Source organism: Gymnogyps californianus, chromosome 3, assembly GCF_018139145.2.
Source record: "Gymnogyps californianus isolate 813 chromosome 3, ASM1813914v2, whole genome shotgun sequence".
NCBI lineage: Eukaryota > Metazoa > Chordata > Aves > Accipitriformes > Cathartidae > Gymnogyps > Gymnogyps californianus.
The window spans coordinates 101,696,882-101,712,782 of NC_059473.1; the positions used below are offsets into that span (position 1 = coordinate 101,696,882).

At 44.7% G+C, this 15,901-nt stretch overlaps 1 protein-coding gene across 2 annotated transcripts in view; it reads left to right on the forward strand.

Annotated features, from left to right (window-relative positions):
- The first annotated feature begins 1,165 nt into the window (after positions 1 to 1,165).
- GCLC (glutamate-cysteine ligase catalytic subunit) overlaps positions 1,166 to 15,901 on the forward strand; it is a 35,940-nt gene continuing 21,204 nt past the window's right edge. For both annotated transcript variants that reach the window (XM_050893405.1, XM_050893406.1), the window contains exons 1-2: positions 1,166 to 1,357; positions 15,437 to 15,549. In XM_050893405.1, the coding sequence (XP_050749362.1) occupies positions 1,208 to 1,357; positions 15,437 to 15,549 (263 nt within the window). In that variant the 5' untranslated portion in view covers positions 1,166 to 1,207. The remainder of the gene's footprint in view (positions 1,358 to 15,436; positions 15,550 to 15,901) is intronic.

The following is a 15,901-nucleotide window of genomic DNA, read 5'->3' on the forward strand; positions in this document are numbered from 1 at the left end:
GTGGCTGTCCCCGAGGCCTACAAAGAAAGAGCTCTCTGAATGTAACGAAAACGAGGGTCCAGGCATAATGAATTTCAGCTTCTCAGAAGTGAGAGCCTTTCTCTTCATGTTAATGTTCAGTTCCTTCTTTTTGTCTCTTCATTTAGAAAACACTTTAAGTAGCACCGGCAGGCCTTCCTTCTATTTTGCATCAAACGTAAAATACACACCGTGACACGCCCCTGCTTCCTCTTTCCCGAAATGAATGCTGTGCCGATTCCCTCCAGGACAATTCACAGGTAACGAACTCATTTTTAACATCTTCATTAGCTGGGCCTTTTCTTGGCAGAGCAGGATGTGGGCTCTCCAGCCTGAGCAGACATGTCTCGGGGAGATGAGGTGTATCTCTCTGGCGTCTCACTCCACCCACTCGAAGCATCTCTAGGCACCTAATTTTTCTGAGATGTGTGCTCCGCTCTATAACAAATACACAACAGCTTTCAGTCCACCCTCCACGTTTTAGGACCTTTCAGTCAGGACCTTTATTTAGGCACTTTTAGTCACACCTGTGTCACACAAGGGTCCCTTTCCACCAGGAACACCAGCCCGGCCAGACCAACAAGCGTGACGCCAGCGGACGCCCCCTCCCGCCCCGGCCCACCCCTCCGCTCCCACATCCAGGGGCGCGGCGAGGGATGGCCCCGGGGCCCAGGAGGACATTTTCCCACCGCCATTTCAGCAGGCCTTCCGCAGGAAAGGGACGCCTCCGCCCCCGTGTTTGGGGCGTGCGCCGGTACGGTAACGGGGCACCGGCGCTCACACACTCTCACACTCTCACACACTCACACACACACACACACGGGCGCGCGCTAGCGGAGCCGCGGCTTCCCCGGCGCTTGCTTTTCCAGAGGCGCTTCCTTCCCCGCCAGCTCCCGGGCACGCCGTGAGCGCGGAAGGGAAGCCGCCGCCGGCGGCTGCCGCCGGGGCCGCCCCGCCGCCAGGCAGCGCCTCAGCCCGCCCGCAGCGAGCGCCCGCCGGGGGGCGGGGCCTGCCGGCGGAAAGTGCTGAGTCACGGCCTGACGCGCCGCCGCCGTCACGTGTGGCGCCGGGCTCGGCTGCCGCCGCTGCCGGGGCGCAGAGCGCAGCCCGCGCCGCGCAGGCTCCGCTCTCCTCCCCTTCCCTTCCGTTCCTTTCCCTTCCCGGCGCCGGCGCTCCGCTGCGGACCGGCATGGGGCTGCTGTCGCAGGGCTCGCCGCTGAGCTGGGAGGAGACGCGGCGGCACGCGGAGCACGTGCGGAAGCACGGCATCCTCCAGTTCCTCCACATCTACCGCGCCCTGCGCGACCGCCACAAGGACGTCCTCAAATGGGGCGACGAGGTGAGACCCCGGCGCGGCGCGGACAGGCACGGCCTGCCGCGGCCTCCACCACCCGGGCGCAGGTGCCGCGGCGGCGGGGTGGGCGCCGCGGCGGGCGCCGCTCCGGTGCGGCCCGGGCCCTGCCCGCCGCGGTGCCCGGCAGCGGGTTCGCCCGCGGTTGCTCGGCGAGAGGGGAAAGTTCAGGCTGCCCGGCGGGGCTTTGTTTCCCCCACGCACGCTGTCGGTCGCTCGCCGCCCGCGGTTGCGCAGCACGGTTGCCCCGCTGTTACCTTGTGATTTTCAAACGCTAGAACAACTTTCAGTGCTTCTGTCAGGCATCCGTAAATCCGCCTGAGCAGCCCCTCGGGAGGTGTATTCCCGGGAGCGGTGATGCCTGGCAGCACTTGCTCATTCCCGTGAGTTTATTTATTTTCTCTGGAGTGAGGTCTGGTTAAAGCATGTGTATGTCTAAACTCTAAGGTAGCGCCAGCTCAGCCTCAGGATCTGTTTTTGGGAGGGGAGCGAGGGAAGCAGGGACTGGAGGTGAGCAGGTGGGCTCAGCAGTGGAAACCTCGCCACGCACCAGGTCCCTCTGTGGTCCTGGCTTGCCCTTGTGGAAAGGGCCCACCAAGCCTTGCTTTACCCCAGAGTCTTCCAGGTGTCCGGCGCGAGTCAGCCTCCCTTTTGAACAAAGATGAGTAAGATCACTTGGGTCGTGAGTTGAACTTTGTTACAGGTGCTTTGTGCCCGAGGAGCGTAACTTTAACTGCAGGTCTTACGTGTGTTGCCATGCAAACCTGCACTGAATTGTGTCCTAGCCTGACAGGACTCTGCGAGGAGCAGAGTCTCCCTTCTGTATTGATCAGTAGGATTTCCCGAGAGTCCTGGCTTTCCCTGGAGACAGGGAGCAGCTTTGCATGTGCTGTGCTAGAAGCCATCCTTGATTGTGGTGTTGATGTGGTCCAGCGTTTTTTACTTGGCGATGTCTGTGATGTGACTGCAGGGAAGTTGGAAGAGCAGAGTAGGAAGCGAGCAATGTGGGGGCTTGGCCATTGCATCTCCGTCTCATGCTCCGTTTCCTTTCTGAACAGCAAAGGCATTTGTGAGAAAACTTTATCTAGGTGGTAACAGTAGTTGTTCACAGATGCTCTTTGCCAGAGGAAAATGCTGTTCCCCTTGTGCACCTTGAGAAACCTTGTCTCTTAAAGTCTGTTCTTTTAAGGAATTGCTGTCATACTTCACATAACTGAGCAAGGCAAGCATCGGGGCACAGGAGCTGCTTTCAAGAGGAGCGAGTGGGGCCTTGGCTGCTAAAATCAGTCCAGTGAAGGGAATGATGCTGCCAGCATGTATAGTCTACACCGCAGGGTTTTTGCAGCCAGAGTGGTGTGGACTCAGGAAATTTAAATATGTCTATACCTGTCTGACATCTCTGTGTTCTACATCTCTTATATGACTGAAGTTACGCTGACAGAAGAGCCTCACAAACAGTCTTAAGTTCAGGAATATAGACAGAGCAGAGTCTCCCTGTTGCTCTGAGACTTAGCTTGAGGGTCTTCTCATTAATCTTTAAGATGGGGTACTCGTTCTTCAATGAGTATTACATTTTAGTTGTCCTTGGTTTCTCAGGGTGAGATTTCACAAGATAGCTAAGGTTGATCCGCTAGCAAGGTGGTTCAGCTTCCCTCCCCTTGCTCCAGGCTCATGTTTCTCCTGCCTTCCTTGTGTTGTTACTGGCTACACGAGTTCAAGAAGTTAACCCAGCAGAAAACTCTTCTCCCATTCAGTTTTCTAGGGTGATTCGTCTCCTCAGCTGAGCTTCCACTGTTTCGCAAGTTCTGCATAATGTGAGGAAAGTAGCAGGAGTGCGTGGAGGAAAGGGGCAGGCAGAACCGGCCCCTGCAGCACCTGCAGCTAGTCACTTGGTAAGCTTGGCTGTATGGTGAGGCTGCGCCCCAGGAGCCTCGTTCTTCCTTTGGCCTGGGGACTGTACTGAAGAAAGTATTTATGCTTGGTAAATGATGGTGCGTTATGTTTGAGGAGATTCACAGTTTTCTTCTGTCATGCCCAGTGTGGCAAGAGGCAGAATTTTAAGAGTAGTATGATTACAGCCATGATTATGATAAGGAGGTGAGAGCCATATTTGAAATGCCTGTGAACATTCAGATAAGGTCAGGTAACCCGGTTCATGATCTCTCTCTGATTTTAGCAAATGATAGTAAACTCAGGTGTGGCAACTTATCTTTATTCTACTGTATTATGCAATTATTATTTTTTTTTTTACATAACACAGCATTTAGGAGTGTGTTAATGTACCAGATACTTGTTGCCAGTCTGCTCTTGTGCAAACACAAAAACATACCTGTCTCCATAACTTATTTCAGCTGTGCTGTAGATAGACTAGTGGGGAAAGCAGTAAATTTGTTTTCCGTTTTTTCCTCTCAAATACCTAGTTATTAGAAAGTGGCGCCACATTTATGTGCAGCTTAGATGAATCAACTAATTGGACAATTTTCATAAAAAGCCTTTTGTGCACTTTGACCTTCATGTATAAAGTCATAGCCTGAGGGTGTTTTATTGTTTTAAAAACCTCTTGAAGATGGAAATCAAGAATGAAGATGACAGCCCTCACATAATGTTAGAGATGAAATTGGAATAAACAAAATTATTTTTGTGTTTGAGAGATGTTTCTGAGACTGGCGAAAGATGTATTTTTTTACTTCATTTTTAAGGAATACTTCTGAGTTAAAAACAATTTTCTTAGCACATACTGAGTTTGTCTTTCAGGGCAGACGTGAATACTTTGAAGATTGTCCCCATCTAGGTGATGCCATTGTGAAAAAGAAATCCTGTGTTTGCTCGTGAGTATAGAACCAGCCTTTGCTTTGGATCTGTTTTCAACAGGACTCTGCTTCGCAGTGTGTGTTGTAAGACTCGTTATAGAGCTGTGGTGGTCCTTTGGGGTGCTTGTAATCTCCTAGGGACTCCATTCCCTGTTGTCCCAGGTAATGAAACTGTGGGGAATCGTCATATGCTTTCTGTTTCTTGGGTGCCAGACAAAAGTGTTGAGGCTAAGTGCTAATGGAGCAGGATGGTGGCATTTGTTTTGAAGGAAGCGAGGCAGCATCACAACTTGCATTGCAGGGTAGCAGTCCCTAGTGCTCCCATCCTCCCGAGTAAAAAGCTGGAAAGGTCAAAATGCTGGTTCTGCTACCTCTTGAAAAGTCAGCTGTCTTCTTGCTTGCAGGGTTAGTAGAACCAAGGGATTTACCAAACAGCTGTTGTCTCTTTTGGGGGCAGTTCTTTTTTACTCTGTTTTCCACAACTATGAAGTCTTTGCAATGGTTAAAAAAAAAAAAAAGGCCTACAAATGTGAGTGTAACAGAGAATAAGGCTTGCTTTAAAAAAAAAAATAAAAATCTTTCTACAGGTCTCTCTGAACCTGCATTTGCAGGTAAAGGTCCTTTGCATCTTAATCATCCTTCTGCCTCATTTAAAAGTGACGGTTGGCCTCCCTGTTTATGTTTGGCTTCTCCTGACTGTGGAAAATACAAAACACTAAACTGTCTCATTATCCCTCATCAAACCCCTCCTTATTATCCTTGCCTTAATGCCCACAAAAGTTGGGCAAAAATTAGATCTGCTGACGAGACCTCATCACGCTAACCAGTATGGTCTCACGATCTCCTTGTGTTTTCATCTTCCTCTCCCATCCAACAATGTATGCTTACCTTTGGGTTTGCAGAGTAGTGTTCATTAAGTTTATTTATTTTTTGTGCAGCAGATACAAAAACCTGCAACTTTCCACTACTGTTTTAAAACTCCAGTAGGGTTAATAGGTACTACATGAAACAGTTAGTTTGTGCAGCTTGGCAGGTATTAGTGGTACCAAAAGAATTTAAAGGGTTTGAGAGTAAGGCAAAGCCTATTCTGCTGCTTCCTAGCTTTTGTCCCAAAAAGCTCTCTTCTGTGCCAGTGCATTACCAGTCTCTTGTGCTGTTCAGTGCCTCTCATCTGCTGATTACATTCCTCTAGCTGATGGATGTTGCTTAAATTTCACTTTGCAGCTTAATACGGACACTCAGATCAGACAAGTGGAATGGCTGGCCCTTGGCTAGGCTCACTGCCATTGCTTTGTGCTGAGCCTGCACACAAGTGTACGAATTACGGCACTTTGCGCATAATTACGTGCACGTATGTATGCATGCATGCATGTAATGCTTGTCTTCTGTGATCTCTTTTGCTGCTAAATGGGACAGGTTGGTTGTTCTCCAGGCTGAACACCTGTCTGGACTGGGAAGAAACAATATAAGCACAAAGAGTTGGAAAAGGAAAATTGACGGGGACAAAGAAAGAATAAAGAGTAAGGAGGAGCTGCTTCGGCATAGGAAAATGTCAAGAAAGGCGTGGTGGAGGGAGATCCACTCAGAAAGAGGGGTGTAGAAAGCAAGCATGGGCAAAACATGACAGTTTTATTTGAAAGTATATGTGAATGAAATGGCAATCTAACTTGCCCAGCCTTGTTTAGTGAAATTGGACATAATGACCCTTTTGTTGTGTATGAGTCTTGTTCCTGTCAGTGTTGGGACATAGCACACAATAAGCATCTCCGGCTTTTAGACAGTTGTTTTCTTCATGGAAACTTGAGTGAAATTTGGAGGCCTTTAACATAGGTTTGATAATGAATTGTATGAGGCAGCATGAAAAATGCGCCACCACACTGCTTGCAAGTTGAAGTCTTCCTGACTTAATTCTGGGGGGGGGTTTCTGCATGTTATCTCTTTCTTGGTCTTTTTTTAACCTTCTTTTGGTTTTTCTTCTGTACTTCTGATTCATTCCTCTCCTTAGCCATTAGTTTTTTTAATGATACCTTGTAAATAAGTTAAATAAGAACCAAAATGAACATTTGCTGCTCAGCACTTCCTTGTGCAAGAAGCAAAGCAGCCCTTCTCAGATGCTGCGAGAGGCCAGAGGTTTCTTACCAGAATGTCCCAAAGGTGTTGCTTCTGCTTAGAAGATGCATGAGTCTCTTTAAAGCTTTCTTCTTTTTCCTAATGAAAGGCTGGGCTGTGAAAAGAGCTGCTTTTCCTTTTAAATGATTCTTGCCAGGGACCTAGCTATTGCATTAATGTCTTGCTGCAGTTTACAGCCTCTATGTTTTTGGTTTTTTTCAGGGCAGTAGCAATGTGTAAATGGTATGATCAGTGATGTTGCATTACAGTCTGCAGAACTTCAGACTGGTAAAATAATTGCTACATCTTAAGGAACTGGATTTGGGTTCAGGTGCACACAGTTTGAGGCTCCTGTTTGTCTGTCACCCATTTAAAACCAGGAACAAAGTCTAGGGGTTTTTTTTAACAATGGTGAATCTAGCTCACCAGCTGCGTAAAATAAGTACAGCTACTATGCCTAAAATACACAGATGAAGTTTTGGTCATCTCTTCACTAAAAGACAACAGTGAGGCTTGGTGAGAGGCACACGCGTGCACATGGAAATGTTCAAATAGAGATAAGAAAGGACTGTGACTGATAAAAGAAGCAGTAGGTTCAGAGAGCATCATGGTATATAGGAAAGGTAGTGTTCTTTTCTCATTTTACAAGAAATTTGGCAAACCTGGTGGAACAGAAAAGCAGCAGATGTCCTTTAAAGATAATTACTTACTTTACAAAGCCTAGATGTCCTGTGGAACAAGATGCCACATGATAGCTTTCAAGCTGAGACAGACATTTACATAGATGACAAGAATAGACAGTTTATTATGGTTTCTTTAAACTCCACGTGCTGCAAGATGTATGTCCCTCTATCCAAACCACTTAGATAATTGTCAAGTGACTCGTGGGGTTTCTTTAATGTTCATCTGAAACCTTCTAACTGGCTTTTTACTGTATATGTTGTAAATAAAACAGAATCACAAAAAATAGTTGTTGTATTTTCCTGGCTGTCAATAATAGATCATCTTTAAAAAAAATCAGCCAAGTCATTGTACAGACTCATCATCAATATTACGATGATCTTACATTCTCACTTTGTACAAACTGCTGCAATATACTGGTGTGCATAAATTGCTTTGTTTTAAAGCTTTTCCTGGGAATCTCGTGCTTGTAATAAAGCTAACGTAGCCTGAAGTCTTACAAATTGTTTTTTATATTTGAGCTCTTGTCATTTTAAGACAATCGCTTTTAGTCTCCCCCTCCCTCAGCAAAATTCCCTGAACAGAATGCATTTTTTAATTTCTTTCATGCAGAAATTCTTCATGATGGCCTCTAGCCAAATGCGGCATGTGTGGATGCATCTGAATGGGAGCTGTCTTAATCGATGTGCTCGCTCGCTTGCCACGTGGAGGGAAGCAGCACTCGTGAATGATTTGGTTATTTGTCACGTGTCTGCTTATTCATCCTTTCTCTCTGAGCTTCATTTGGCTAAATAAAGGGATAGTGGCATTATTTGTTTACAAATAGATTTAGTGCGTCCTTAATATGTTTTGTAGCTGCACCTGCTATTTATCATAGTGGCGTTTCTGGGGCAGGGTCCGAAGGTATGATGTTAATGCATCAGCTCACGCTGCTTGACAGCCTTGAGTGTATATATGCAACCTCTAAAATGAGTACACTAATGCACACAAATATAACTCCTTAAATCTTAACTTGAACAAGATAGGTGCCCTTGAAGAGTCTCCATGTTTATTCCTTCCCTGGATGCTTTGGCTGATGGCCGTGAAACTACGTTTTCTGCCTGGCTTTAATCCTTGTGTCAGGGAAAGCCTAAACTGAATTACATCTAAACCCTCTAGCTCTCAAAACGTGCATGATGTGTTAACCTCCCTGATGACTGATTATTTTGCTTCAGCTCCCTCTTGCTCAGTTCTTCCGTGGCCAGGTGATGAGATACACGTAGGTTGTAGTGCAGCACCACTGACCTATCTGTGAGCTTGGCCGCTGGATGCGTTGTGCATGTGACAGTGCAGGACTCGCTGTAGTTTATAGTGAGATGCTTTTTCAAAAGCTAATTTTGCAATTCATGGAAACCAGTTTGGAGGGTGGTTTTTTCCTAGACAAGCTGCAATTTGTCATAAATAGTGACCAGCCCCCATGGTTAGCATTGATTTCCTCCTTCCCAATCTCGGATCTTAATAAGAGAAGCTTAAATTGTGTGCTGTTTGTATATTTCTGATAAAGAAATACTCTGTTCAGTGAACTTCCTTCTGTGGATGTCAAGTGAATTGCTATGGTCTTGTCATGGGATTGTTGTCTATTGTAATTCCTCTTTTGCCACAGGACTTCCTCTTCTTGCTGTGCAGACGCCTTATTTTAGTTGACGGTATGAGAAAGGGTGAGTCGGAAGGATGAGTACAGGAAGGATTTTTGTTGTTGATGTTGCTTGTTTGGGGTTTTTTTTTTTTTTTCCTTCTTGCTTTCTGATGCAAGAGGCAACTTAGAACCTTGCAGCATCTTGTTTCACAGTTGAATAAATGGTCTTTTACTGGTCCATAAAAACATCTGTGTGGAATAGAAAGTATAGCTGTGCCAAAAAAACCTTGTTCTTGTCTGTTTTAAATCTAAAAATTCATAAGTTTCTTAAAGTTCTCTTTGCTGCAGAAATCTAAAATTAATGTTATCCTAGTCTTTTTTTTTTAAATAGTATTAGCCTTAGGTGTTACATAGTACAGCAGTCAAAGAAGAGACACTTTGTTCTCTAATGGGCCACATCTTATTCTTTAGAAGCACGCAAATGGTTATAACCTCTAGATTTTAGTTTTCAATAACCCAGCTTCCTGGTTTGTGGTATGTGCAGCACAGGATCTCTAGTCAAGTTGTATCACGTGCAGAAGAAAATCTGCAGCCCTGATGTCGGCAAGTGGGAGGGGGAACAGGCAGGAGCACTTAGCTGGGGCTGGCTGTGTTGACTGAGAGAGAGGCCCTGCATCCTCTTTGTTTTCTTTATCTATGGTCATCTTTAATGTGGTGTAGAAGTTCTTCATTTTTTGCTTATTGTCAATGTAATATAAAACATCAGTTGTGTTTTATTTTTAGGGCATGGTTTCTGCAAGTCAGTTTTGTATAGAGCTGGAGATGGTGCTTTATTTGTTGGATTGGCCACTTCCAATCTGCTTGATCAAAATCAAGCATTTTGGGAAATATATTTGAATCTTGGTTCTGCTGTTCGTGGTAGATTTTTGAAGTTATTTCTGTGTCAGAGAACACCCATGGTAATCTCATGAGTGTGGAAGTGCTCTGCCTTGTGCCAGCGTGCGGTTTGGGGACTTGCTGGCTAGAAACAGGGTAACCAGCCTCTATGGCACTTCCAGACTTGTTTTTCTCTGAAATTTGCTCCCTCAGGGCTTAGACTCGCCTTTGTGGGCCAGTAAACCTTTTATTAAATGTACATTACCAGCTAGTTATTATTGTGGCCCCATGTTTTATCACAGCAGTGGTGAGAAAATAACTGCGTTAAAAAAAATTCTTTAGTATTATGCTCTACATCCATCAGAAGTCTGTGTGCCTACGGAAAAAATCTGCTTTTTCCATCTTAACACTGAAAACTTGTGGCAGAGGTTCTTTAATGAACAGTCAGATTATTAAAACTTTGTTCTCCTGTAGACTGTCATTTTAATGATACATGATATTTTAATGATGCATTAACTGACCAATAAATGTATGGAGAGACTACTTTTTTTTTTGCCATAATGGAGCTTAATAACTAGTGAAAAGGGTTTTGTTTCTTTGATGCTCTTGAGAAGAAAGTTTACCTTGATTTTATTTTCTACTGTATACATAAATATATGAGGCTTACTGCATGAAAATACTTCTATTAAGTGTTGTAGTGGCTTTTGGTAATAATAAACAAAAGCCATGAAACCTCATTGGGTGTTTAGGGAAAATGTCTAATTTCTCTTAAAGCTCCAGGCCCGAGGGAAGGTATGTATGAAGAGACCACTAACAATTTTTCCAAGTACATGTGGCAGTAGCTGCCCAGTGGAAGGAGAAAGAAACCGTTGATAGGATTGTCCTTGAGGAACAGCAGTGGTCCATGAGTCACCTGTGATCAGGTTTTTTTAGAATCACAAATGGTTTGGGTTGGAAGGGACCTTTGAAGATCATCTAGTTCCAACCCCCCTGCCATGGGCAGGGACACCTTCCACTACATCAGGTTGCTCAAAGCCCCATCCAACCTGGCCTTGAACACTTCCAGGGAGGGGGCATCCACAGCTGAGATGGATGATCAAGAGTGTGGTAAAAGGCGAACGCAGGGAACTGTTTTTCACGGGTAGAGAGCGTGCAGACTGGCATTGCTTTCCTCTCAAAAAAGTTTCTCTTCAGATCATTCTTCTTAAACTATTTTCCTCTGTTATATAATCTTCTCAGCACCTTCTGAGCTTACCAAAGTCCAGAGTGTATGCTTACCTTAGTGTTTTCATATGCAGAAATACCTTGTGGCAAATACTTTGAATGTTAAAAGGATTTTAACATTAACTCTAGAGCAGAGGCTTTACTCTCAACTATTAGATAGGTTTTGTTCCCAGTGTACTTAGCATGATGGTGTTAAATTGAGTGTGCAAGGAGGGGTTTTGATCTTGGCAAGCAGACCACTGCCAAGGCAAGTATTTAGATGCTGATACTATGTGGTACGTGTGTCAACTTTGGTTCTCCTTGTTCCTTAGTATTGCTACTAAAGAGTCGCTTGACTGATATTTCTTCATTTTTAAGTAGTGTGCTTTATGCAGAAATAATATGTGTAATTGTGGTCAAATAACTCAGGCGTTCAGACATGCTTACCCATTTCCAGAGAGTGATCATCTTTCAGTTTGCCACTGGGCAAGTCCAGCACAACTGTTTGGCTTAATGCATGGAGAGTGGTTTGGCTCGTCCCCAGTTGAGGGGCTTCAAGGTCTCACTTGTGGTTGTATTTACAGAGGTGAAGTCAAAGAATTTTCAAAAGCCTGAAATTTCCTTGGTAGCCGACTGTGAGAAATAATCGTGACAAGTGAAGTAACACCGTTCTGGGTGCTGTCCTGCCGGCAAGCTAATGGTGCATACTCCTTTCCCAGAAGATATGACAGTGGAGCGGAGCTGGCATGGAAGTACTCTGTAGAAGCAGTACATTGCAAGTTGGTAGTTGAGAGGAAGGAAACCTGTAAAGAATAGTTTTTCTTTGTGTTGGCTCATGGGTAGATCTGTTATACTCAATTATTTGCTTTAACTGAGAATTTATTTGCTTTTTTTAATGCATTTAGGTTTGAACGATTTTTTTAGGCTTGCTCTGTGCCTGTGTGTGGATTTACAGCTTTTGCTTTGCCACCTGGCTAGCCAAACTGTTGTTCCTTCTCCTGGTAAGGTGCCACAGCACTTCTGCAAGCCAGACAGACCTGGGCTGGCCGGAGAGCTTCGTTCACTGAAGCAGTGCTGAGCGTGTCTGTCTGCAGGGAGAAGGTAGGAGGCTGCTTCTTGTCCTCTGCAGCCTTGCAGCACATGCAAACCTGTCGTGGTTTAACCCCAGTTGACAACTAAGTGCCACGCAGCCACTCGCTCACTCCCCCCCACCCAGTGGGATGTGGGAGAGAATCGAAAAAAAGTAAAACTCGTGGGTTGAGATAAAGACAGTTTAATAGGACAGAAAGGAATAAAATAGTGGTAATGATAATAACAGTAAAATGACAATTATAATACTAAAAGAATTAGACTATACAAAACAAGGGATGCACAATGCAATTGCTGACCACTTGCCGACTGATGCCCAGTCAGTTCCTGAGCAGCGATCTGCCCCTCCTGGCCAACTCCCCCCAGTTTATATACTGGGCATGATGTCATATGGTATAGATTATCCCTTTGGCCAGTTTGGATCAGTTGTCCTGGCGGTGTCCCCTCCCAGCTTCTTGTGCCCCTCCAGCCTTCTTGCTGGCTGGGCATGAGAAACTGAAAAATCCTTGACCTAGTATAAACACTACTTAGCAACAACTGAAAACATCAGGGTGTTATCAACGTTATTGTCACACTAAATCCAAAACACAGCACTATACCAGCTACTCAGAAGAAAATTAACTCTATCCTAGCCGAAACCAGGACATGGCTGGAGTATAGAGATGCGTAGGGTTTGCTGCAGGATGACGGCACTGGCTGGGCATGCGGGTCCGAAGTGGCCACCTTGCTTACCATGGCAGGGTGCGCTTTCCTAGCCAGCTCTTAGCAAGGCTGCTTGTCAGCCATCTGCATCAGTAATTTGACCTGATGTGTATTTTGCTGCTTGCTAGAAAGACTAGTTAAAATGAGGCAGAGAAGTGAACTCTGAAGAGCTTGGCAAAATGAAGAATTATGAATGTTGGGTGAAACCCTGCATATTTGGCTTTCGGACTCTTGAAGCTCTGCCAGGCATGTTGATGCTTTTAGCTTGGCTGCAATTCTCTGAACTTTATTGTGGATAGAAAACGTGAGAAGTCTGTGAATGATGAGCTGAAGTTAAATGTAAAAATGTGTGAACACTGAATTTGTTTCTCTCTTTCTAGCTGTAGGCTAAATCTTTTGATGAGCTTAAATTAAATTCTTTAAGGATGTCCATTGAGTCAGTCCCTCTGTTGGCAAGCTACCCTGTGGTTTACTTGGAATTGTTGGCAGCCATCTGAAGCTTTTTTTCCTTTTCTCATTAAAATTAATGGCAGATCTTCTGTGCGTTAAGACAGCTTTGAAGATTTAGTCAGTGTTTCCGGAGGCAAGAGTAGTAGTTGTTTCTAAAGCTAGATGCATAAATACAATATATTCGGTACTGCACTCAGATTATGAAACATTTTGATTTCTTTGGTTTTGCCTTCTTGGCTTAATGTTTCTTTACACTTTTGGCTTATTTTCTTTTGTGCAACTTGTAATACGATTTACAGAGAAGTGCAGCGTTCACACTACCAGCTCATTGCAGTTACAGTTGGAGATGGATTTTTAAGACAGGAGGCTAATCACAGTAACATACTCATGTAACAGTGGACAAATATTCAGCTTTGGTGTCTCTTGAAGGCAGCTGCGGTTCCTTTGCCCTCCTTTCTGCTACCCATCCATGCGGGCGTTGTGTGGGCGGTGTGGTGGGAGGCCAGGCGTGCAGTGGGCTTGATGCCCATTCACGCCGTCCATCTGTATGACTCGGAGAACTGTGCGCTTGCGTACCTCCTCTAGTTTAGGCTGGGTCTGAGTGAGGATGATGCTTTTCCAAAGCAGGAGGAGATGATGTTGATCATGGTAGGAAACTGGAAGGTGCGAGAGAAGTCCCTTTTTATTGCCAATAATCATGAGTCAGGTGTCACTGGAGAGACTGGTACTAGATAACAAGTAAATCAGTGCTGGAGTGCATTCTGGTTGACTATTGTCTGTAGTTATCTCAAGTAGATTATTGTGGCATAATACACACATACCACAAAATATACCACACAAAGAAATGCTGTCTTGCACAGAAACTCGAAATGATTATTTTTCTTCAGGGGATTAAAATTTAATCTTAAAAACATATAGAGAACATGTATAATTGCTGAATGAGTCCCTCCAGAGTTTGTGTCTAATCAGATTCTGTAGAATTACAAACACTCTTGGATAATGCTGCTTGTGATTTAATTGCAAATCCCAACGGAGGATTATATTCATTGTCATGGTAGCTAGAAATAACTCTTCCATGAACACTGAAGCAACCAAAGAACATGAAGCCCGCAAATCCACTTACAGTATGCTGGAAAACACTGCACAAGTTCCCTGTTTTGGCAAGCTGTTCTCCTATACACGTCAGACTTCTGTACTAAATAGAAGTTGCCACGAGTTAATATGCTGCAACTTTAACGTCAGCATCTTTTGTGAATCTAAACTCCTGGGGCTGGAGCAGTGGTGTTCGGTCAGTACCAGTGGATGCGGTTCTAGACAGTGTTGGAAAACAAAACTGAGGAGCATGGTGCAAAACCTCTGGCAAGTTCTAGCTGCGGAACTGCAGCCTGAATTTTTAACTACAGGTTGATGGAGTTGTGAAAAATCTCGGTGGCAGTGGTTTGAGAGCCTCCAACAAAAGGAACTGCATGTCACTGCTGGTCCAGCTGGGGGTTTTCAAAGCCAGTACCCATGTGATGCATTTCCATGTGTGACTTCTGCTTTTACGTGTGGCAGGGGGCACATCGCACTTGGGGGCTGTTTTGTCTTTCACACTTCCTAAACAGCACAAAGCATCCCCTGCCAAATAGGTGTCAGGAAATAGATTGTATCGGTAAGTATTGAAGGGCTGTAAGGTCCAGGCAGCGGTTAAGTTGCTATACTCAGTGGCGCTCTAAAAGTCCATATGGGAGCTTTGATAGCAAGTATGCATGGAGATTAGAAAGTTTAACATGAGGGTGTTCCAGGTTTGGCTGCTTTCAGATAATCTCTGTTAGGGAAACAGTATTCTCCACCGGTGTGTCACCGGGAGCGGGTGTGGGTCACAGGGGCGAGGGGGCAGAGGTCCTGGGGGTGAGGAACACTGCTGGGCAGGAGGGGAAGAAAAGGTGGCAGCAAAGCTGAATCAAGAATGGGTGGAAACCCGTGTGCTGTGCCAAGAGCTGGAGTGTGTTGATAGCAGGACTGATGCTGTCTGTAACAACCATCGGCTTTCCGTGGTGTAAATGAAGCTCTGTCGTGCTGGTCTTAAACAGCTCCAACAAGTGATGAGTGTAAATGGATGTCTTGTTTGTAGAATGCCTCTTATTTGGTTGGTTTTTTGTCAGCAGCAGAGACTGTAACTCATGGGATGACAGATGTTTGTGGTTAATAGCTTGTATAGGGTTTTAATTTTTTCGTCTGAAAAATAATGTGGAGACAAATACAAATTCCGGAACCTTTAAATATCCACAATTAGAAATGGAGGGGAAAAAATTCAAGGCCGATTTCAAGGAATTTCAATTCTTTATTCAAGATGAAATAAGCATGCAGCCCTCTTCTGCAGTATTGTTTACTGCATTCATAGTGATGGTTTTTAAGCTTCTATAGAGATAAAGTTAAGTTCAATCTGACATCCCTTTTTTTCACTTGATGCTTAAAATTATGTGTCAATGTGTTTGTGTGTGAACAAAATCTTACCATTTAATTGTTTATTTTGTTTTTATTATTTACAAGGTGGAATATATGTTAGTAAAATTTGACCATGAAAATAAGAAAGTGCGCTTGGTGCTCTGTGGTGAAGAAGTTCTTCAAACACTGCAAGACAAGGGGGAGAAGGTAAACCCCAAGTGAGTAGCTGTTTCCTGTTTCTTTTTTTTTTTTCCTCTCCTGTTACGGTACTGTACAGAATTTTGTAGACCTGGCTTAACTTTCAAGTCTGCTGTTGGTAAAACTGTAAGCCACAGATACCGATATTTTCAGATAAAGCTGCGGTGCAGGAAGTGAAAGATTTTGAGCACACTTGTAGGCAGTCCATGCACTTTTTGTGTTATGACTTGATAAAAAGGAGGATGTAACGGTGAGCCCACAGAAGCTGCAGTTTGGGCATTTGTTTTGTCTTGCTCTGGTTTTGTGTCTGTGTGTACACGGTAATCGTGTACTACACCTCCCCTGCCCCATAAAGCATAGTGTGTGTGCACT